We start from the raw sequence: 21,993 nt of genomic DNA, 5'->3' as shown, positions 1-21,993 counted from the left end.
AACAGTCTGTGGTCATGGAGTCAAAAACTCAATCCAATTTGAGTCAAGAATGCAATCCAGGCATTCACTTGCAGATGGAGGGAGTAAACCCCAGCAGGTTGAATTTTGCGACCAGTTTCTGTCGGATTATTGTATTGAAAGCATCCACAAACGCAAGTTAAAACTATATATAAACAATATGCCGAAACAACACCACCTTCTATAGGCCCGAACTCCATTATGATGGACTGAGGCAAAGTGGAAACTTGTCCTGTGGTCTGATAAATTGAAATTTGAAATTCTTTTTGGAAATCAGATCCCACATCCACCAGGCTAAAGAGGATGGGGCATGTCTGGCTTATCAGCTCACAGTTCAAAAGCCAGCATCTGTGATTGTATGGCGGTACATTAGTGCACATGGCATGAGTCACTTGCACATCTGGGAAGGCACCATTAATGCTGAAAAAAAAAAAAAAAAAAAAAAAATATATATATATATATATACACACACACACACACACATACACACAGGTTTTGGAGCAATATGCTACCATCCAAGTGACATCTTTTTCAGGGGAGGCCTTGCTTATTTCAGCAAGATGCCAAACCTCGTTCTGCACGTATTATGACTGCATGGGTCCATAGTTGGAGTTTGGGTGCTAAACTGGCCTGTGTCCAGATCTGTCTCCCACTGAAAATATCTGGCGCATTATGAAGCATTAAATACGACCACAGACCTTAAACTGTTGAGCAACTGAGATTGTATGTCAGGCAAGAAAGTGACCATTTCACTTGTACCCAATGTATACAGAGTGTTGTTAAAAGTAGAGGTGATGCAACACAGTGGTAAACGTGCCCCGTCCCAAATTTTTTGGTGTGTTGCTGGCGTCAGCACGTTTTCAAGCAATAACTCTTCTAGTTCATTATGTTGTCTTTGTACTATTTTCAATTAAATATATGGTTTCTGTGATTTCCAAATGGGCGGCACAGTGGTGTAGTGGTTAGCGCTGTCGCCTCACAGCAAGAAGGTCCGGGATCGAGGCCCGTGGCCGGTGAGGGCCTTTCTGTGCGGAGTTTGCATGTTCTCCCCGAGTCCGCGTGGGTTTCCTCCAGATGCTCCGGTTTCCCCCACAGTCCAAAGACATGCAGGTTAGGTTAGGTTAACTGGTGAGACTAAATTGACCGTAGGTGTGAATGGTTGTCTGTGTGTCGGCCCTGTGACGACCTGGTGACTTGTCCAGGGTGTACCCCGCCTTTCGCCTGTAGTCAGCTGGGATAGGCTCCAGCTTGCCTGCGACCCTGTAGAACAGGATACAGCGGCTACAGATAATGAGATGAGATGAGATTTCCAAATCATTGCATTTGCGTGGCCTGTGTTTTGTGTTGGAGCCCAGTCTGGATCCATAAAATTGTAGAGATTAACTGGTTTCCCTAATGGAAAGAAAAAGCAAAATAAAGGCAGCGTCATTAAAAATTAGATACCGCTCTTTTTTAAAATGAAATAATTGACCACTCGGCCATTTCATAACCCTCCATTTCTTCTTTTTGTGCCGTTCCTTGATGGATTTGCTAGTGTGCTTAGGATCATTATCTTGTTGAAAGGTCCACCTCTGGTTCAACTTTTGAACAGATGGCCTCACATTCTCTTCAAACACACTTTTGATATGATTCTGAATTCATAGTTGAATCAATGAATGCAAGCTTCCCAGTCCCTGAGGCAGCAAAGCAACCCCAAACCATAAGATTTCCACCACCATGCTTCATGGTTGGTATGAGGTGGTTCTCCTGAAAAACCATCTTTTGGTCTGCACCACATGTACTCTTACTGCGGTCAAACAACTCTACCTTTGATTCGTCTGTCCAGAGCATGTTATTCCAAAAGGCCTGGTCTTTTGCCTACATGTTCATTGGCAAACTGTAGTCTTGCTTTAGTGTTCCGTTTGGACAGCAAAGGCTTTTTCCATGTAGGTCAAATCTCTTATGTATGCACTTTCACACCAGCAGTTGCAAGAGTTACCTGCAGATCCAGTGATGCAATTTTGGGGTTCTTGGAGGCTTTTCACATCAGGTGGTCTGCTCTTGGGCTGAATCTGTTGGGGCGGCCAGTCCTGAATAGTTGTTTTGAAATCTATACCACTTGTAGATGATTTTCCTTACAGCGGAATGACTTATTTCTTATAACTTAGAGATCTTTTTAAATCCCTTGCCACATTCATAGGCGTCCACAACCTTTTTTCTGAGGTCCTTGGAGAGCTCTTTAGAGCTTGGCATGGTGGCACCACACACACTTAAATAGCAAAGAGAAGATGGACCCTAGAAAGTCATGTTTAAATAAGACTGGTTCCACCTGAACCTCCATCTACCGGAGGTTCTCCTGAATGGCACCTAATCTGGAACACCGGATTGTAATTTTATGGACTTGAAAGGGTGTCCTTACTTTTTTTGACTTGTGTTTTTTTTAAAAATGTGTTTAAATAATGAAAATTACTACAAAATGTGTGTTTTTATTTATTTATTTTTTGTCATTTGTTGTATATACACTACCGTTCAAAAGTTTGGGGTCACTTTTGAAGTTTCCTTATTTTTGAAAGAAAAGCACTGTTCTTTTCAATGAAGATCATTTTAAACTAATCAGAAATCCACTCTATACATTGCTAATGTGGTAAATGACTATTCTAGCTGCAAATGTGTGGTTTTTGGTGCAATATCTCCATAGGTGTATAGAGGCCCATTTCCAGCAACTCTCACTCCAGTGTTCTAATGGTACAATGTGTTTGCTCATTGCCTCAGAAGGCTAATGGATGATTAGAAAACCCTTGTACAATCATGTTAGCACAGCTGAAAACAGTTGAGCTCTTTAGAGAAGCTATAAAACTGACCTTCCTTTGAGCAGATTGAGGCCCTGTCCACACGGCAACGGATTCAGGTGAATCTGATAAAATTTTTTATCGTTTCGGCCTGGCGTCCACACGGCACCGGCGTTTTGGGTGCCCCAAAACGATATTTTTTGAGAACGGGTTCCAGAGTGGAAAAATCTGGCAACGGCGCCGTTGCGAAGTCGTCTGGATGAGTAGAACGGATTTGTTTACAATGACGTCACAACCACATGACTAAAACAGACTTCAACAGACTGTTTTGTATGAACCACTGCATTGCATTCACTTTTGTATACAGCTTTTCTTTTAAATAAACAAGTAACTGAACCTTTCCTTGAATTTCTTTTTTTTATTGGATGAGACTGCTTTTCAAAATGTTCACACACAGTATAAAAAGTTATATAAAAATGCTTTTCAGAATGTTCACACACAATAAGAAAATTAAGTTATATAAAACTAATTTGTACACACAGGAGGCACGATTTCCTCGCGTAGTCGCAGCCGCCATCTTGTTGTTGTGTGCTTGTTCCTGGGAGTGCTTCACGCCGGGTAGAAGAAGCGGTTTAAGCGCATGCATCCTACTACTTCTATTGTTCTGGTGTCTCCGATGGGACCGTCTTACAGCGCACATAGAGGTGTGGCATGTGTATTGCATCGTTTTCAACAAGTGTTGTGTTGCCATATGAACCTGATATTTTACTGATCCGTTGCCCATGTGGACACTATATATATATATATATATATATATATATATATATATATATATATATATATATATAATTTTTTTTTTTAACCCGCTAAAAAAAATCTCGTTGCCGTTGTCATGTGGATGTAGCCTGAGTTTCTGGAGCATCACATTTGTGGCAGCGCTCGAAACTAACGGTGTCCCGACGTCCCGGGGACCATAAAAGATGTTGTCGGGACACAAAATCATCATATCTGGGACAATCCCGGGACAATGGAAAAAAATAGATCTAGGAAAAAAAAGTTCTACATTAATATTATTTACAAAGCCGTAACACATACGTAGACATTCACCTAATTTGTCAATTTTAATTTTAAAACGTTAACAGCGAAAAATACATAGTAGCTACACTTTCGATGCACCTGCATCCGTAGGCTACAGAGCAGCGCATTCTGTTCTAGAATCTTCGGCCGGAGTCCGCATTATATGGACTTGGAATTGCTACTGCACACGCTGCGCCGACTCTTGCCAGAACAAAAATGCTTAAGTAGTTGAAGCGGACCGACCGCGGGGAAGAAACCGAAAGCCCAGACATAACGTCTCCGGGACCTTCAGGATCCACAGTGTCATCGCCTGGTCTGCAGGCAACGCGAGCAACTGAATGAACTTAATGAACACTGTTAGACACGTTATAAAATACAACAGGAATGATGTGGATGATACTGACGGAAGATACCGTTCAACAGAATAAGTGAGTTTTCTTGGTGTCTTTCTAGTTCAGAAAGTTTAGTCAGTCAGCAGCACAACTAGGCTCGGACCTGCCACTATGCTGATGTTGCTAACATTTGCACCCACGTTTCGGCAGCGAAAGTTCATAAAATGGATAACGGAAAGTTCATAAAATGGATAACGGAAAGTTCATAAAAATGGATAATGGAAAGTTCATAAAATGGATAACGGAAAGTTCATAAAATGGATAACGGAAAGTTCATAAAAATGGATAACGGTAATGGTGAAAATTATAAGTTGGCCTTATAAGTGCCAACAGATATTCAAGGTATAAGTAGATGAAATGAACATAAAAGGGGTCTTATTTTCAACTAAAGTGTACTGCAGATGTAGTGAGTTGAAACATTTTCTGAATGAGCTAGTTGGCCCCTTTAAATAAACGGGTATCTATTCATACAGTGAGATCGCCAAAGTTTAATAAACTGAAAATGCAATAACTGTAATTTTGAAGTAGATGATGTATTGGACATGTGTCGCTTGTGTCTTGTGACTTATTGTAAAAATGATATAAAGGGTTCAAAATCGCATAGTTACAAATATAATAGTAACTTCATATGATAATATTAACCACTGGTTATTTCAGAGAGGAAAAAAATGGGGACACTATTGCTTCCATTCGGGACAATACAACACAGAATTCGGGACCACTGGGGGACACAAAGAAAAAAGTTAATTTCGAGCCCTGATTTGTGGGGTCGATTAAATGCTCAAAATGGCCAGAAAAATCTTTCTATTCATTTTACAACTTATGGTGGTAAATAAAAGTGTGACTTTTCATGGAAAACACAAAATTGTCTGGGTGACACCAAACTTTTGAACGGTAGTGTATGACCTTTTATCTGTAGGCATTGCACTAAAGAGAGTGAAATGTTTGCTTGTTTAAATATGTTGAGAAAAGTCTATAATTTCCATAGGATGTACTTATTTTTTTTCATATGGCTATATTTATTGTGCAGGCACATTTTAAAATGAACATGGGTGTACCCTAATTAACAAGTTTAAACAACTTGACATTGTTCAACGTAAAATAGAGACAAAAAACGGCACTTATACTGTAGTAACAAGCCGGGTGCTTAGACATAGGGAGGATGCAATCCAGGTCCTAGACTGGAATGTTTTTGCGAACATTCCTGACTAAGAGTTTTTATTCCAAAAGGTTAAAAAAAAAAAGTCTAGTCAAAGTTTAAAATGGAGCCTCAAATGCGTTCAAAGGTGGCATAGCAGAGGACATCTGTTACATATAGTAAATAAATGTTCCCTAATCTATTTACGTTTTGTTTTAACGGACTGAGCTTTACTCAGAAGAAAGCAGTCATTTTTTTTATTTAGACGAAGCGCTAGCAGTGAGTCCGGATTTGCAGTGTGGATTATGACGCCATTCTGTGTAAGTAACTTTCGCTGGATTTTTTCTTTTTTTTTTAAATTAATTAATTTATAAACACTTGCTGTAGCTGTTTCAATTTTTTATTTATAACCTATTACTTTAATTGTTTTCCAGCTGCCTGTAAGACCTGATATATGAGAGTACGCAGGAAGTTCCAGTACAGCCAGCTGGACCTTGCAGCTCAAGTGGCAGCATGAAGGGTTCAGCCTGGAGTCGACAGAGAAGGACGAGGGTAAGATATTAGATTAGATTCATTGAGTTTGATTCAAAGTCATTGTTGGTCAATGTGACATTATTTTTCAGTTACATTTGTAGATGTGTTATCAACATGTAGTGCATTATGCAGTCCTAATTTTCTGCACTGATTGTGTTTACAGCTGCTGGAGGTGAGGCAGAGTGATGAAATGGACTTCTGGAGGGGCATTATGACTGATATGATGTTTTTGCATTTGCTGTTTCTGCCATGTATCAATAAAGCTCTTACTTTTAGTCAACACGTTCCTTGCAAATGTTTATTTGCAAATTAATATTTTCATATCCTTGATTATAATGCAGCCCATAGAATAACATCGGGGGGGGAAACGTGTTTTTTTTTTTTTTATATATATATAACTTCACATTTTTCCACCTTACAACCACGAACTTAAAAGTTTTTTATTGAGATTTTATGTGACAGACCAACACAGAGTAGCACATAATTGCGAAATGAAACGAAAATGATAAATGGTCTTCAAAATTTTAAACAAATAAAAATCTGAAAAATGTGGTGTGCATTAGTATTCAGCCCCCTGTCCTCTGATACCTCTAAATACAATCCAGTGCAATCAATTGCCTTCAGAAGTCATCTAATTAGTTAGAGTCCTACTGTGTGTAATTTACTCTCAGCATAAATACACTTGTTCTGTGAAGGCCTCAGTGGTTTGTTAGAGAACACTGAAGAACAAACTGCATCATGAAGACCAAAGAACTCACCAGACAGGTCAGGGATAAAGTTCTGGAGAAGTTTAAAGCAGGGTTAGGTTATAAAAAAAAATATCCCAAGCTCTGAACATCTCAAGAAGCGCTGTTCAATCCATCATTCAGAAATGGAAAAAGTATGGCACAACTGCAAACCTACCAAGACATGGCCGTCCACCTAAACTGACCGAGCGAGCAAGGAGAGCACTGGTCAGAGAAGCAGCCAAGAGGCCCATGATCACTCTGGAGGAGCTGCAGAAATCCACAGCTCAGGTGGGAGAATCTGTGCACAGGACAACTATAAGTCGTACACTCCACAAATCTGGCCTTTTTGGAAGAGTGGCAAGAAGAAAGCCATTGTTGAAAGACAGGCATAAGAAGTCCCGTTTGCAGTTTGCCAGAAGCCATGTAGGGGACACAGCAAACATGTGGAAGAAGGTGCTTTGGTCAGATGAGACCAAAGTTGAACTTTTTGGCCTAAATGCAAAGCGCCATGTGTGGCGGAAAACTAACACTGCTCATCACCCTGCACACACCATCCCCACTGTGAAACATGGTGGTGGCAGCATCATGCTATGGGGATGCTTTTCTTCAGCAGGGACAGGGAAGCTGGTCAGAGTTGATGGGAAGATGGATGGAGCTAAATACAGGGCAATCCTGGAAGAAAACCTGTTGGACTTGAGACTGGGAAGGAGATTCACCTTCCAGCAAGACAATAACCCTAAACATACAGGCATTAGCTACAAATGAATGGTTTAGATCAAAGAATATTCATGTGTTAGAATGGCCCAGTCAAAGTCCAGACCTAAATCCCATTGAGCATCTGTGGCAAGACTTGAAAATTGCTGTTCACAGACGCTCTCCATCCAATCTGGCTGAGCTTGAGCTATTTTGCAAAGAAGAATGGGCAAAAATTTCAGTGTCTAGATGTGCAAAGCTGGTAGAGACATACCACAAAAGACTTGCAGCTGTAATTGCAGCAAAAGGTGGCTCTACAAAGTATTGACGCAGGTGGGCTGAATACTAATGCATACCACATTTTTCAAGTTTTTTTTTTTTTTGAAATTTTGAAGACCATTTATCATTTTCGTTTCACTTCACAATTATGTGCTACTCTGTGTTGGTCTATCACATAAAATCTCAATAAAAAACATTTAAGTTCGTGGTTATAAGGTGGAAAAATGTGAAAAAGTTCAAGGGGTATGAATACTTTTTCAAGGCACTGTGTGTGTGTATATGTGGGGGCGGCATGGTGGTGTAGTGGTTAGCGCTGTTGCCTTGTAGCAAGAAGGTCCGGGTTCGAGCCCCGTGGCCGGCGAGGGCCTTTCTGTGTGGAGTTTGCATGTTCTCCCCGTGTCCGCGTGGGTTTCCTCCGGGTGCTCCGGTTTCCCCCACAGTCCAAAGACATGCAGGTTAGGTTAACTGGTGACTCTAAATTGACCGTAGGTGTGAATGTGAGTGTGAATGGTTGTCTGTGTCTATGTGTCAGCCCTGTGATGACCTGGCGACTTGTCCAGGGTGTACCCCGCCTTTCGCCCGTAGTCAGCTGGGATAGGCTCCAGCTTGCCTGCAACCATGTAGAACAGGGGAGATTTTATATATATTCTATATACATACATATATATATGTGTATATAGTGTGTATATATTGTGTGTGTGTGTGTATATATATATATATATATATATATATATATATATATATATATATATATATAAAATGTGTGTGTGTATGTATATATGTATCACATGCAGTCTTCAGTAACTGCAGTATTTTTTAATATAGGCTTGCTAATTATACATGTAACTTAAAATTTTGTTGTTGTAAGGGATGGGTTTACCCAAGTTTGTATTATAATGGCTGAGGGTGTCCAATAGTGATGGATCCTACCAAATAACCACAAGTGATTTTTTTTTTTTTCTTTTCCTTTCTTGATGGTTTCATCCAGTGCTGGAGTGAGGCAAGTTCTAGCTAGTTTCACTGCTATTCAGATACTAATTAGTCATTCATATCTCTTCCATTCTGCCCTCAAGTGATTTTTTTTTTTCCTCAACAATGGCATAGACAAATCTGTTCTTTACAACTGTCCATCCATCCATCCATTATCTGTAACCACTTATCCTGTGTAGGGTCGCAGGCAAGCTGGAGCCTATCCCAGCTGACTACGGGTGAAAGGCGGGGTACACCCTGGACAAGTCGCCAGGTCATCACAGGGCTGACACATAGACACAGACAACCATTCACACTCACATTCACACCTACGGTCAATTTAGAGTCACCAGTTAGCCTAACCTGCATGTCTTTGGACTGTGGGGGAAACCGGAGCACCCGGAGGAAACCCACGCGGACACGGGGAGAACATGCAAACTCCACACAGAAAAGCCCCTGCCGGCTACTGGGCTCAAACCCAGAACCTTCTTGCTGTGAGGTGACAGTGATGACCACTACACCACTGTGCCGCCCCTCTTTATAGCCATTAAATACTGAAATTTAGCAAGGTTTGCATGCATTTATGAGCCTGAAAAATCTGGTTTTTAATGCCCTTCTAGTAGGGGCATGGTGTGATAGGGCTGCTGTATTATTGGTGCAGTCTTGTACATGTGACACAAGCCTGTTGTCTGTAGAAAAGTAATCAACTCGTGTATGTGCACTGAACATGGAAACTAATACTCTTTACCGAGCAGATTGTGACTCCAACAATCAGTTGTTGCATATTCGGTCAACACTTGAATAGTTCTGGCTGACCTTTTGAGTGTATGCACTCTAGAAAAGGATCGATCTAGTTTTGCTTCCAGGCAGAAGTTAAAATCACCATCTACTATCCAGGAATGTGAAAACGGATTCACCTTGGTGAAAAGAAAAGGACGAAACAATTTTCATCGTCCTAGTGTGGTTCATAGACGTTGGCTAAAATAATGTGGGTTGTAGATTTTCCTCCCGACCATGAAGTACCTCTCGCATGAATCTGCAGTAATATTAGAGGCAGTAAATAAGACTGTCTGTCTTGCGTTTTAGGATTGCTGCTACTCTAAATTTGGCATTAAATGTGCTAGAATACATTTGGCCTCCTGCAAAGGCTTACACGATCAGATATCCTTAAGTGGTTTTCTTGGAAGTGATGTGTTCCCCGTTGTTTAAGAGGTAATATTTTACTGCATTTTAATTAGATGGTTTGAGCCCCTGACATTCCAGTTAACAAACTTCAGTCCACATCTTCATCAATGATATGATGCATTAACTGTAGACCTCTCGTAACGTCAAATCATTTGTGAATGAATGTATATTGAGAGTTATAAGCCTGTTTCTGATTTGGAGGACACTGTTAAGCAGAGTCAGAGAAGGACAACAAACACAGAAATGAAAGAATGCAGTCATGGGGGGAAAAAGAAAGTACACCCTCCAATTCCCTGTTTTTATCCATCAGTGCCTAAATAATTGGGTGGACCTCACCAACTTCTTTATACAAACAAATAACCTCAGGTAACAACAAAAACCAACAGATTTAAATATGTAATCATTTTCCCCCAAAAGGTAAACGGGTGATTCTCATGAAGCTGCAGTGAACATGTCCAGGACGCATTTTCCAAAATCAATACTTAATTCACATAAACTCTGATATTTTGTGCAAAGAAAATAGGGAGCACTGTATGGACAAATGGTTTTCATCATCATATAAACTAATTTTTATATCAATTAAACAAAAAATCTATGGAAATTCTCATTACCGTTATGTGTCCGCATCCCTTTTTTTAATGTTTACTTTAAATCTCATTCTCATCTCATCTCATTATCTCTAGCCGCTTTATCCTTCTACAGGGTCGCAGGCAAGCTGGAGCCTATCCCAGCTGACTATGGGCGAAAGGCGGGGTACACCCTGGACAAGTCGCCAGGTCATCACAGGGCTGACACATAGACACAGACAACCATTCACACTCACATTCACACCTACGGTCAATTTAGAGTCACCAGTTAACCTAACCTGCATGTCTTTGGACTGTGGGGGAAACCGGAGCACCCGGAGGAAACCCACGCGGACACGGGGAGAACATGCAAACTCCGCACAGGAAGGCCCTCGCCGGCCCCGGGGCTCGAACCCAGGACCTTCTTGCTGTGAGGTGACAGCGCTAACCACTACACCACCGTGCCGCCCACTTTAAATCATATAAAAATTCCTAATTATATAAAAAAATAACAGTGTAAAATTATTTTAAAACATCTATATTTATGCATAATATTAATATTTTTTGTGTTGAACAAAAAAAGGTACTTGATTTTAAACAAAACAACTGTGTCCGCACCAAATGTTTCTCATTACCGTTTCATGATTTCACCCCCCTATAAAAAGTGAATACATTTTAAATTGATCAGCTATCCCATGATGCATCACTTCAGATACAAGATTCAAAATGGTGACAAGGTCAGTTGCTCACTCTTCTCTTACTTTGTGATATTTATGTTAATGTTGCTAAATCTGTCCTCAGTTACACTGTGTATTATCATTACCGTTATGGTTTAATGCTCATTACTTTTAAAAATAAAAAAATATATTATTTTCACAATATAAGGCTTTAACATGTGGCAAAGTTATAGGTTGCTAGCATGCTAGCATTTCAGGTTATTTGTGAAATTAGCCAAGAGTATCTCATTACCGTTACTCAATATTCTCATTACCATGCACTGTGAGGGCAATAAATAAATGTCAAAAAAAAAAAAAGTAATTGTCATGGACTGCGCTGTTCATTTAATGGGATATTTTGTGGAAATATGAAATAAATTGTCAAAAAATGTTTTTAACTCATGATCTAGCGTCATCATTTACTGTAACGGTGATGAGAATTATTCTGGATCATGTAAGCCTCAAATAAGAATAAAATTCCATTAAAATATTTTTCCATTAAAAAAAGATCAGCATAGTAAAATTCACACTCTATTTTAGGCTCTCAACTTGAAAAAATACTGAAATGAGGTGAAAAACTTTGTTAATGTGAAGGTCTTCATGAGAATCACCCAAACCAACATTCGTAAACCAGGTGGACTTGTACACTTCCTAGTTCCATAATCATTAAAGTAATTAGCAGCCAGGTATTAGTATTAAAGTGCATCAAGAAGTGTGACTATAAAAGTAGAAGTGATGGCAGTTTGGTGTTCTGGAGCACTCAGGTTTGTGTCTACATCCTGCCAAGAAGAAAGGACATTTGCCATGACCTCAGATGCATAACAAGACAATAACAAGACCGCGAAAGATCGCCATTTTTAAGCAACGAGAAGCAGCAGCTGTACAAACGCGAAGTCATCCATTATTATTGTTGTTGTTGCTGCTGCTGCTTCTTCCGTGTTGTTTTTGCTTTGATATTCGTGCCAAGGTTTATGCAAACGTAGCGCCGTAACTGACGTATACAGCGACGTAACTGACGTGGCTCCACTTAGCACCGCGAGTTATGGAAAAGCAAACTGATTCTCAGCTGGCTCGCAAGTTGAATGAGTTGTGAACCAGTACCAGCACTGGCCCCGAACCAGCCCTAGAACTGATTTGGTGGAAAAGGGGTAAGAGAAGCAATTGTTGCTGTTCAACAATCTGGGAAGGGTTATAAGGCCATCTCCAGACATTAATAGCATTTAGCAGATGCTCTTGTCCAGAGCAATGTACAACATAGCTTGAGCAGCTTGGGGAACAGTTGGGGGTTAGGTGCCTTGCTCAGGAGCACTTCAACCATTGCTGCCAATCCAGGAAATCAAACCGGCAACCTTTTGGTCCCAAAACTGCTTCTCTTAACCATTAGGCCATGACTTCCCCAAACAATTTAAACCTCACCATTCTCCACTAAGAAGGATTGTTTATAAATAAAGAGCCTTCAAGACAGTTGCTAATCTTCACAGGAGTGGATATACCAGCAGATTCAGTACAAAGCCAGACTAATTCTCAGAGATACAAAGAAAAACTCAATAGCCATATCATGTTAACTATAGGCGTCTGTAACACATTATGTTCATGACCGTACAATCAGAAATAGTATGACACAAGTATGGCTTTCGGGGAAGGGTGAAGAGGGAAAAAGCCCTTCTCTCCAAAAAGAATATGGCAGCACAACTTAGGTTTGCAGAATTGCATCTGAACAAACCACAAAAGTTCTGGAACAATGTCTTTTGGACTGATCAGACCAAGGTGGAAATGTTTGGTGAAAAACAAACAATATATCACCACAAACACCTCATGCCAACTGTCAAGCATGATTGTGGAGGGGTGATGATTTTGGCTTGTTTTGCAGCTGAAGAGCCTGGAAAACTTGCAGTCATTGAGTCACTGATGAACTCTCCTTCATACCAGTATTATTGAGACAAATCTTCTCTTAAATGTGAAGCCATCCGTCCAGGAACTTATGCTGGGCTGAAATTGGGTTGTACAACAGGACAAAGGTCCCAAGCATGCGAGCAAATTGATATGGCTAAAGAAGACATAAATTAAGGTGTTGCAATGGACAATTTAAGGACAAGATCTCAACCCATTGAGATGCTGTTATGAAATCTTAAGAGAGCTGTGCATTAAAAAAAATGCATAGCCATCTAAAAAAAAAACCTCAAGTACCAATGAACTGAAGCAGTGTTCTAAAGAAGATTGGGTCAAAATTACTCCAAATTAATTCTGGCACAAAACATTTACTTCAAGTTATTGTTGCTAAGAGTAGTATCTCACTGGGCTGCGACAGCCTGCGACTAGTTGGAGACGCAACAATCGCGATAAAGTATGCGAATTAGCGACCATTTTCACTTGGAATCGCACTGAATTGATATTCGCATATTTTATCGCGTGTCTCCAACTAGTCGCAGGCTGTCGCAGCCCAGTGAGATACACTCGCACTTCCTGTCTCACGGAAACTGACTTGAGAAGGGTTCGTGACAGCTTTGCGACGCCAGCGACGCATTTGCAGCTGTTTTGAGAGAAATTTTGTCGCACAAATTTTTTGAACATGTTCAAAATTTCAGCGACGAAGGAGCGACACTTTGCGACTCAAGCGAGGAAATTGAGAAGCCCCGCGAATATTTCAAGACACTTTTGAAACTCTCTCGCAAATGACGTTCGCAATTTGTCGCAAGCTGTCGCAGCCCAGTGAGATACTGGCTTAAAGGTAGCTCTTCATGTCACTGAATTATAGGGAATATTTATAAAATGAACAGTGTTGTTTATGAACGCTCTAAATGAGTGCTGTTCATTGAATGTGCTCATATTTTTGGTGAACTGAACAAATCAGTCTGCAACTAAACGTGTGAGTGCCTTTCACTCTAGTGAGAGTGAACGGTGCTCACTCAACAGAAGCAGGGATAATTAGCAAAAATGTAACTTTCATAGTGTGATATGAAATGCAATACGTTATGATGTCTCAGGATCTCACCTAGGAAAATTATTCTGTGATTATTCTACAGTGCCTTGCAAAAGTATTCATCCCCCTTGGTATTTGTCCTGTTTTGTTGCATTACAAGCTGGAATTAAAATGGATCTTTGGGGGGTTAGCACCATTTGATTTACACAACATGCCTACCACTTTAAACGCCATGTGTGGCGCAAACCCAACACCCTGAGAACACCATCCCTGTAATGAAGCATGGTGGTGGCAGCATCATGCTGTGGGGATGTTTTTCATCTGCAGGGACAGGAAAGCTGGTCAGGACTGAAGGAAAGATGGATGGTACTAAATACAGGGCAATTCTGGAGGAAAACCTGTTTGTCAGCCAGAGGTTTGAGACTGGGATGAAGATTCACGGTCTAGCAGGACAATGACCCTAAACATACTGCTAAAGCTACACTAGAGTGGTTTAAAGGGAAACATTTGAGGCTACATTCACACTGCAGGCTGAAGTGACTCAAATCCGATCTTTTCGCCCATATGTGACCTGTATCCAATCTTTTATTCACAATATGAACGACACAGATCCGATTTTTTTCAAATCCGACCCAGGCCGTTTGGATATGTGGTCCTAATTCCGATTCCTATCCGCTCTTTTCATATACGACTTCAGTCTGAACCGCCAGGTCGCATTCATCCGACTTACACGTCATCAACAAGCCACAAACGTCACTATTCTGCGCTGAAGTAGGCGGCGGGTCTCTCAAAAAAAGTTACAACAACATGGCGCATGACATCAATGCGAGGGACGCTTCGGGCTATGAAGGTTCTGAATCTTCTCAATGGAAGGACGCAGAGGTTAGGGAGCTGATTTCCATTTGGGGGGATGCAGCTATTCAAGCTAGATTGGATGGGTCATACCGCAACCGGGCGGTTTTACTTCCGTAAACACTGGCCATGCTCACTGCGTGTGACGTCGTCGTATCCTGCAATGCACATGCGGAACACTTTTAGGTCGCTTTTCGTTCATACTGAGGATCACATACAAGTCGCATATATTTGTTAATGTGAACGACCTCACAAAAAAATCGGATTTCACAAAAAAATCGGAATTGAGCATTAAGCCTTGCAGTGTGAACGTAGCGTAAATGTCTTGAAATGGCCTAATCAAAGCCATTTCAGTCCAATTGAGAACCTGTGGCATAACTTAAAAATTGCTGTTCACCAACGCAACCCATCTAATTTGAAGGAGTTGAAGCAGTTTTTCCTTGAGGAATGGGCAAAAATCCCAGTGGCTAGATGTGCTAAGCTAATAGAAACATACCCCAAGAGACTTGCAGCTGTAATCATAGCAAAAGGTGGCTCTACAAACTATTGACTTTTTTGGGGGTGGGGGGATACTTACGCACACTCCAGATTTCAGTATTCGATATTTTTCAATAGCTTTCGGTCCACTAAACAAAAATAATTGGATGTCAGGGAAAAATATTTTTATGATCTACACTTAAATCTATTTATACAGACCTGGCAACCTGTAACTGAGTCAGTGGAACCGGTCTGTCATGATGCAGGGCGGGGTGTTTTTTTTTTTTTTTTTTTAAATAAATCTACAGGTGAATGATATAACAAAAAAAAAGATATATAAATTTTGCACAGGACTGTGTTGTTCTGATAACAGAAGCAACGCTCCAGCTCTCTCTGCTCTTAATCTGTTCTGTTCTTTCAGGATTTATTGCGCATGTTGCTCCTTGTTGGTGGTGTAGTGGTTAGTGCTGTCGCCTCACAGCAAGAAGGTCCTGGGTTTGAGCCCAGCGGCTGACGGGCCTTTCTGTGTAGAGTTTGCATGTTCTCCCCGTGTCTGTGTGGGTTTCCTCTACAGTCCAAAGACATGCAGGTTAGGCTAATTGGTGGCTCTAAATTGACCGTGAGTATGAATGGTTGTTTGTCTGTATGTGTTAGCCCTGCGATGACCTGGTGACTTGTCCAGGGTGTACCCTGCCTCTCGCTCATAGTCAGCTGGGATAGGCTCCAGCTTACCTGCGACCCTGCACAGGATAAGCAGCTACAGATGATGGACGGATAGTAACTCTGGATTGGCCTTTCTGTTCTCATTACTTTGTTCCTGTGAGGATAGCTTCAGTTGTGCAGCCCCAGATCCATCCTGATGCCTTACTTCTGGCTGGAGTTCTCATTGCCTCACTCTTGTGGAGGATGTCCCCATATGAACAGCCTGAAGATGGCTTTAGGCAGTTAATACAAACAGTTTTGCTACGAAGGCTTATGTCTGTAATTGCCATGATAATTTTAGGACTGCAGTCGTCATGAACAGTTTGGCACTCAAGTCTCCATCAATGAACAGTTGATAACGTCACCAACATTGACTTCCTTTCAAGCTATAATGAATTTCCTGGTTATACCGTTGCGCTTTTTGATCATATATTGTCGGACACAATGAGAGAAGTGAGTTATTAATATCATGCCATCTGTTATCACCAAAATGAGGATGGGTTCCCTCTTGAGTCTGGTTCCTCTCAGGGTTTCTTCTTGTCATCTCTGGGAGTTTTTCCTTGTCACCATCACCTCAGGCTTGCTCATTAGGGATACATTTATAAATTCATATTTTTAAAATTTATATATTTTCTGTGGGTGGCACGGTGGTGTAGTGGTTAGCGCTGTCGCCTCACAGCAAGAAGGTCCGGGTTCGAGCCCCATGGCCGGCGAGGGCCTTTCTGTGCGGAGTTTGCATGTTCTCCCCGTGTCCGCGTGGGTTTCCTCCGGGTGCTCCGGTTTCCCCCACAGTCCAAAGACATGCAGGTTAGGTTAACTGGTGACTCTAAATTGAGCGTAGGTGTGAATGTGAGTGTGAATGGTTGTCTGTGTCTATGTGTCGGCCCTGTGATGACCTGGCGACTTGTCCAGGGTGTACCCCGCCTTTCGCCCGTAGTCAGCTGGGATAGACTCCAGCTTACCTGCGACCCTGTAGAACAGGATAAAGCGGCTAGAGATGATGAGATGAGATATATTTTCTGTAAAGCTGCTTTGCAACAATGTCTAAAGCGCTTTACAAATAAAATTGATTTGAATTGGCTTCCTAGTGTTGTCTTTTAACGCCAGAGAGTTCAAAAACATCTATTACAATCTTTCCAGATTCACATGTCATTTGGTTCGTTGCCTGTTTTTATCGGGCAGGAAAAGTGCGCTTTTTTTGACACATTTTTGAGTGACAGTTCCTACACAAAATGTGTACTCATTGGAAATGTCACTGGATATTGTGACAGTGTAAGACCATGTTGGGACGATTAAATTATTTCAAATATATCTGTACTAAGAGTTAAGGTATGATCAAATGTAATTTTGAAAGCGTTCATTTGTGATTCTGGTGGCCACATTTTTAGAAAGATCAGTGCTCCTAGTCCATGCAATATAAATGTCATTGTAGGTCAAAAGTTTGCTTATTGTGCCATTTTGGTTTCTTCTGTTCTGTAGGCAGAGGCCAGACTTGCAGCAAAGCGAGCTGCTAGGGCAGAAGCCCGAGACATCAGAATGAGAGAACTGGAGCGGCAACAGAAAGAGGTAATTCTTCTCTGCTGTTAGACTGGTGTGGTAAAAATGCCAAGTGTGTATCGGAAAGGGAGAAAATTCCAAATGTCATTTCTTCTGACGTACTCAAATATACTCGCAACAGAAGTGCAAAAACTTTCTGCACATTATGGTAAAATATTCACATGCGTCTGAAATTTCCGATTAGTTGTATGATGTTTTCTTGAGCTTCTTGCATTCTTCTGTGGGATAAAGTCTGTTTTCTTCCCTTTTTTTTTTTGCAAATTTTCTTCTTGAAACTTTTCTTAAATAAGCTATGAAAAATGTGTTGCATGGAACGATTTTTCTCCAAATAACCCTGATTGCCGGGTGGAGTTTTACTAAAAATGTGAAATGGCTGGAAAAATGGTGGAAGCGGTGTTCTTTCCAAAGCGTCTGACTGAGAGGGGAGTCAGAAAGGAGTCTGAATCTTTATCTATATAAACATTTTAATGATGGTTTTGCATTGTCAGCGTTGTAGTCGAGTCACTAAACCTCGAGTCCGAATCCAGTCTCGAGTCCCCAGTGTTCAAGTCCAGGTCATTAAAGAAAATTTCAAGTCGAGTCTGAGAACAAGACTCCAACCGCACCATTTGACGGCGGCTGTTTCAGCGCCATTAACGTTAGTTTGTTCCTGAATATGACGTATGAACAGGTGACTGTGCTTCTCTTTGTGAGAGAGTGTGAAGTATTCTGTCAGTGATGGTTGGGAGATGGATGTAAATGCAGAAGGTGTGTTTATTAATACAAGTGAAGACGGGTAAACAATCCAGAATGGCAGGCAAAATTGTAAAACAGTGAAACAGGCAATAGGTTGAGCGAGGCACAAACAGGCTCTCATAGACTAGGCAGAATCAAAGACGAGAAACAGGAAGTCAGGAACCCAAACAAGGAAATAAGGCTCGGTAATGTGTCAGCAACACAACTCAATACTTCGCAAAGTAAGTGCGTTTTCACAGTTTTTATACAGGTGCGCTGATTGCGCCTTAATCCTGTGCAGGTGCGAGTCGTTTATGTGGCACGCGCAAGAGTCCACTTGGCGCTCGCGCTGTCTGAAGTGCGCCCAAGAGTCTATCTGATGCACACGCCAAGGTGCGCAGGTGTGACGCTCTTGCACGAAATTAGTACAAAATTTAATGTCGATATAAATATCTTATGCCAAATTATTATGGCATGTTACCAAAAAAAAAAAAATCCGAGTCCTCATCTCCCATTTCCGAGTCCGAATGCAATTAAAGGTGTCATTCCACGACAAACCGTTTCATACTTGCTCTTTTTGAAATACTATAGGTCACTCCGAGTTGCATATGCATGCTGCACGTGAAAATGTTGTTCTACCCCCCATTCCCTTTATTAGCCTATGAAAGAAAATTGACGGAAAAACGAGTGAATCAGAAAAAGCCCTACGAACTTGCGTCACTTCGAAAATTAGTAGTCATGGCCTCGCCCATAACCCACTGGAGGGAGCGTCACAGTGCTGTTAGCCAATCAGAAGCGATATGTTTACATGTCATGAATATTCATGAGCAAGAGCTGAAATCCTGTCGTTCTCCCGCCACCCACTCCTCCACTAAACAGGGCTCGACATTAACGGTTGTCCGCTTGTCCGGGACAAGTGATCCTTTATGTCGGACAAGTTCATCATCTCAGTTACTTGTCCGATCGGACAAGTGCCAAAATACGCCGATATTTGGGTTACATATCAAATTTATCAGTTTATTCACATGATTTCCGAAGCATCTCACTCGACATATTGTTTTGATGAATCGCCGGATGTTTCTCTTCGGAAAGAGCGATGTGCGCATGTGCAATATTGCGCTTGCAAAACCGGCCAATACCGCTTCGTGTATTTGAGCTGAAAAGTAAACGGTCGTTTACCAGACCCTCCAGGATTTCGCGATGTTGCGATTTGCAACATCAACGCAAATTCAACCAATCCCCGTGAATTCAGGGCGGTGTTGCAATTATATCCAATCACCCCAACCTTCCTGCAAATTTGACCAATCGTTGGCGTCGTCTTGAGGTGACGTCGACAAACTACCTTCCGCCTTACTTCCGTGTATATGTTCAAGAGAAGCAGCATGTGCGAGTCAGTGTTTATGTAGGCTTAAATTCTGTTACTGAAAGTGTGATGTTTACAGTGAAGGACTGTGTGCACTTTACATTATTTTTTTACTTAATACAAGAAATTAATGGATGCCAACATTTTTGCCAAAATGGTATTTTATTTTCCATTGTTTAGGCAGCTTCAGCATCATACTGTGAGATTCTGTTCAGATTGTTTTTTTTTTTTTCTTCTATGAAGCCTGAGCCATTTATTTTATTAGTTTATAATTATTGTCTTCAGGAGAGACTGCCTGCACACAGTACTAGTATTAATAGTTTTCTTTTCTTACATGAAAGCTGAGGCATTTATATTATATTTTAAGGTAACTTCATGTTGTGCTGTGAAGTTCTGTGCACTTTAACTTTTGAACCAACAGGTGCATTTGGATAAGTAAAGCCTATTTTTCTGCATTTTTGTCGTCCTGGTAATCTTTTATATTGGTAAAGTTGTTTATAGGACCATTTCTCAGTGTCTTTGTTTTTTTAATCAATAGTTTTTCAGTAGTAACTTAATATTTAACATATCACTCAATTTTAATCACAAAAAGAAAAAATCGCAACAATTTCTCGCAACTTTCACTTCCTCCCACAATGTAATCGCAACAAAAACCTAAAAAACACTGCAAATTTCATCGCAACCATTAAATACCATACAGGAGCCATACCGAATAATTAGACAACAACAATTAATCAGTGGAGGATATATATTCAAAGTTGTTAATTTAAAAATGAAAGTATATATCATTTTAATTTTCTGGTTTTCAATTTCTCATAAATAAATTAATGATTGATGGAGTCCAATTTTTTTCTGCAGTGAATAGATTTTTGTGTTAAAGTAATTCTGGTGAAATTAGTTTATTACAAATAGTTTATTTGTGGGGTTTTTTTTTTTCTCAAATTTTTCTTCGGACAAGTCAACTTCACATTCGGTCAAGTAAATTTCCTTTCAACTTGCCCGACATGACAAGTAGTTTCAAAAGTTAATGTAGAGCCCTGCCAAACTAGAACAGCCTGAGGTGGTGTTTACATTAGACCGTATCAGCGGATCATCAGATTAACGTTTTTAAAACGATTTGCGTGCACACAGCAACGCCAATACACGATTCGCGTGCACACAGCAATGCCAATACATGGATACGCTCGGCTCCGCAGGCATCCCTGTGCTCCAAATCACTCCGCCCTGAACAGCGAGTGCCCTCTGGAGGGTGCGTACTCCGGCCCTGCGCAGCTCACAGAGCGCGCGAGTGAAGCGCACGAGCAGTGATTCGGGACAAATAGCAGGAAGTGAAGTCCGCGCCGTTTTTCAGCAGTCGCGTCACATGACCAACGTGGCATGACCAACGCCAGCAAATCAGGAAGGTGGATGTCACAGTGACGTCGTCCAATGACGACGTCAGCTAGAGCTCAGCACAGCGTATCCGTGTATCTCAATGTTTACACAGCACCGGACCAGATATGAACTGGGTTGAATACGTGGGCCCTGGCGGATTCAAACTGTTCCGCCTGTGGAGTCGTTTCCCGGCGTTTTAATGTGCACGGACAGTGCATCCGCGACGAAAACAATACGGATACGGTCTAATGTAAACACCACCTAAAACAGGAGCACCACAGCATTTTTTTTCACCAAAACCGGCTCACAGGGCGTTCATTCGTACTGGAGACCACCACACAATTAATGAAAAAACGATGCAATGACACCTTTAATGCACGAGTCTGAGTCACCAGTGCTCAAGTCAAGTCACAAGTCCTTATAATTAGCGCACGAGTCGGACTCGCGTACTACAAGCCTGCATTGTGTATTCTTTCGTTATTTTCTGACGATTCAAAATATATGGTTACAGTTAAGTCAACCTCTGGAGTCTTTTAATGTGCATCTGAACGTACCTGTTTAAATATGATGTGGTTTACATTGTCAAGTGTCTTGTGTTGCAGTTGGAGAACATTTTGTAAGTTTGTGTTTCATAAAATCTCAGATCGTATATTTAATTTTCTTCTTTATATTTTGTGTAATGAAACCTGAAATGATTTTCATTTTTCTTTTTATAAAATCACAAGCCACATTTGTTCCAGTGATCTGCAGAAAGATTGTTCTTCTGTGATTTTTAAAAAAAATAATTTTTTTTCCATTACAGTTCACATACCACCGCTCCTCCTCTAGTAAAAAGTGGGGGCAAATCCAGCAGTGGATGGTATGGCATTAATTTTGGAATGCACGTGTTTGTTCACTAACAACTGGACACATTCTGAGAGCCTCTAACAAATCTGGTATATACAAGAATCGGCAATCCCACCGTCATTAAT

General features: G+C 41.0%; 1 protein-coding gene and 1 long non-coding RNA gene across 11 annotated transcripts in view; both read left to right on the top strand.

Annotated features, from left to right (window-relative positions):
• The window catches only part of lrrfip2 (leucine rich repeat (in FLII) interacting protein 2), a 240,862-nt gene that overhangs the window by 68,125 nt on the left and 150,744 nt on the right, over positions 1-21,993 (top strand). For all 10 annotated transcript variants that reach the window (XM_060925518.1, XM_060925517.1, XM_060925512.1 and 7 more), the window contains one exon: positions 17,494-17,580. In XM_060925518.1, the coding sequence (XP_060781501.1) occupies positions 17,494-17,580 (87 nt within the window). The remainder of the gene's footprint in view (positions 1-17,493; positions 17,581-21,993) is intronic.
• LOC132888591 (uncharacterized) lies at positions 3,655-6,209 on the top strand. Its single transcript, XR_009654953.1, has 3 exons — positions 3,655-5,713; positions 5,828-5,945; positions 6,091-6,209. It is a non-coding gene; the product is annotated as an uncharacterized LOC132888591 (long non-coding RNA).

This window comes from Neoarius graeffei, chromosome 7, assembly GCF_027579695.1.
Source record: "Neoarius graeffei isolate fNeoGra1 chromosome 7, fNeoGra1.pri, whole genome shotgun sequence".
Classification (NCBI taxonomy): Eukaryota; Metazoa; Chordata; class Actinopteri; order Siluriformes; family Ariidae; genus Neoarius; species Neoarius graeffei.
The sequence above is the reverse complement of the archived record's forward strand: the minus strand, read 5'-3'. Positions and strand labels throughout refer to the sequence as shown.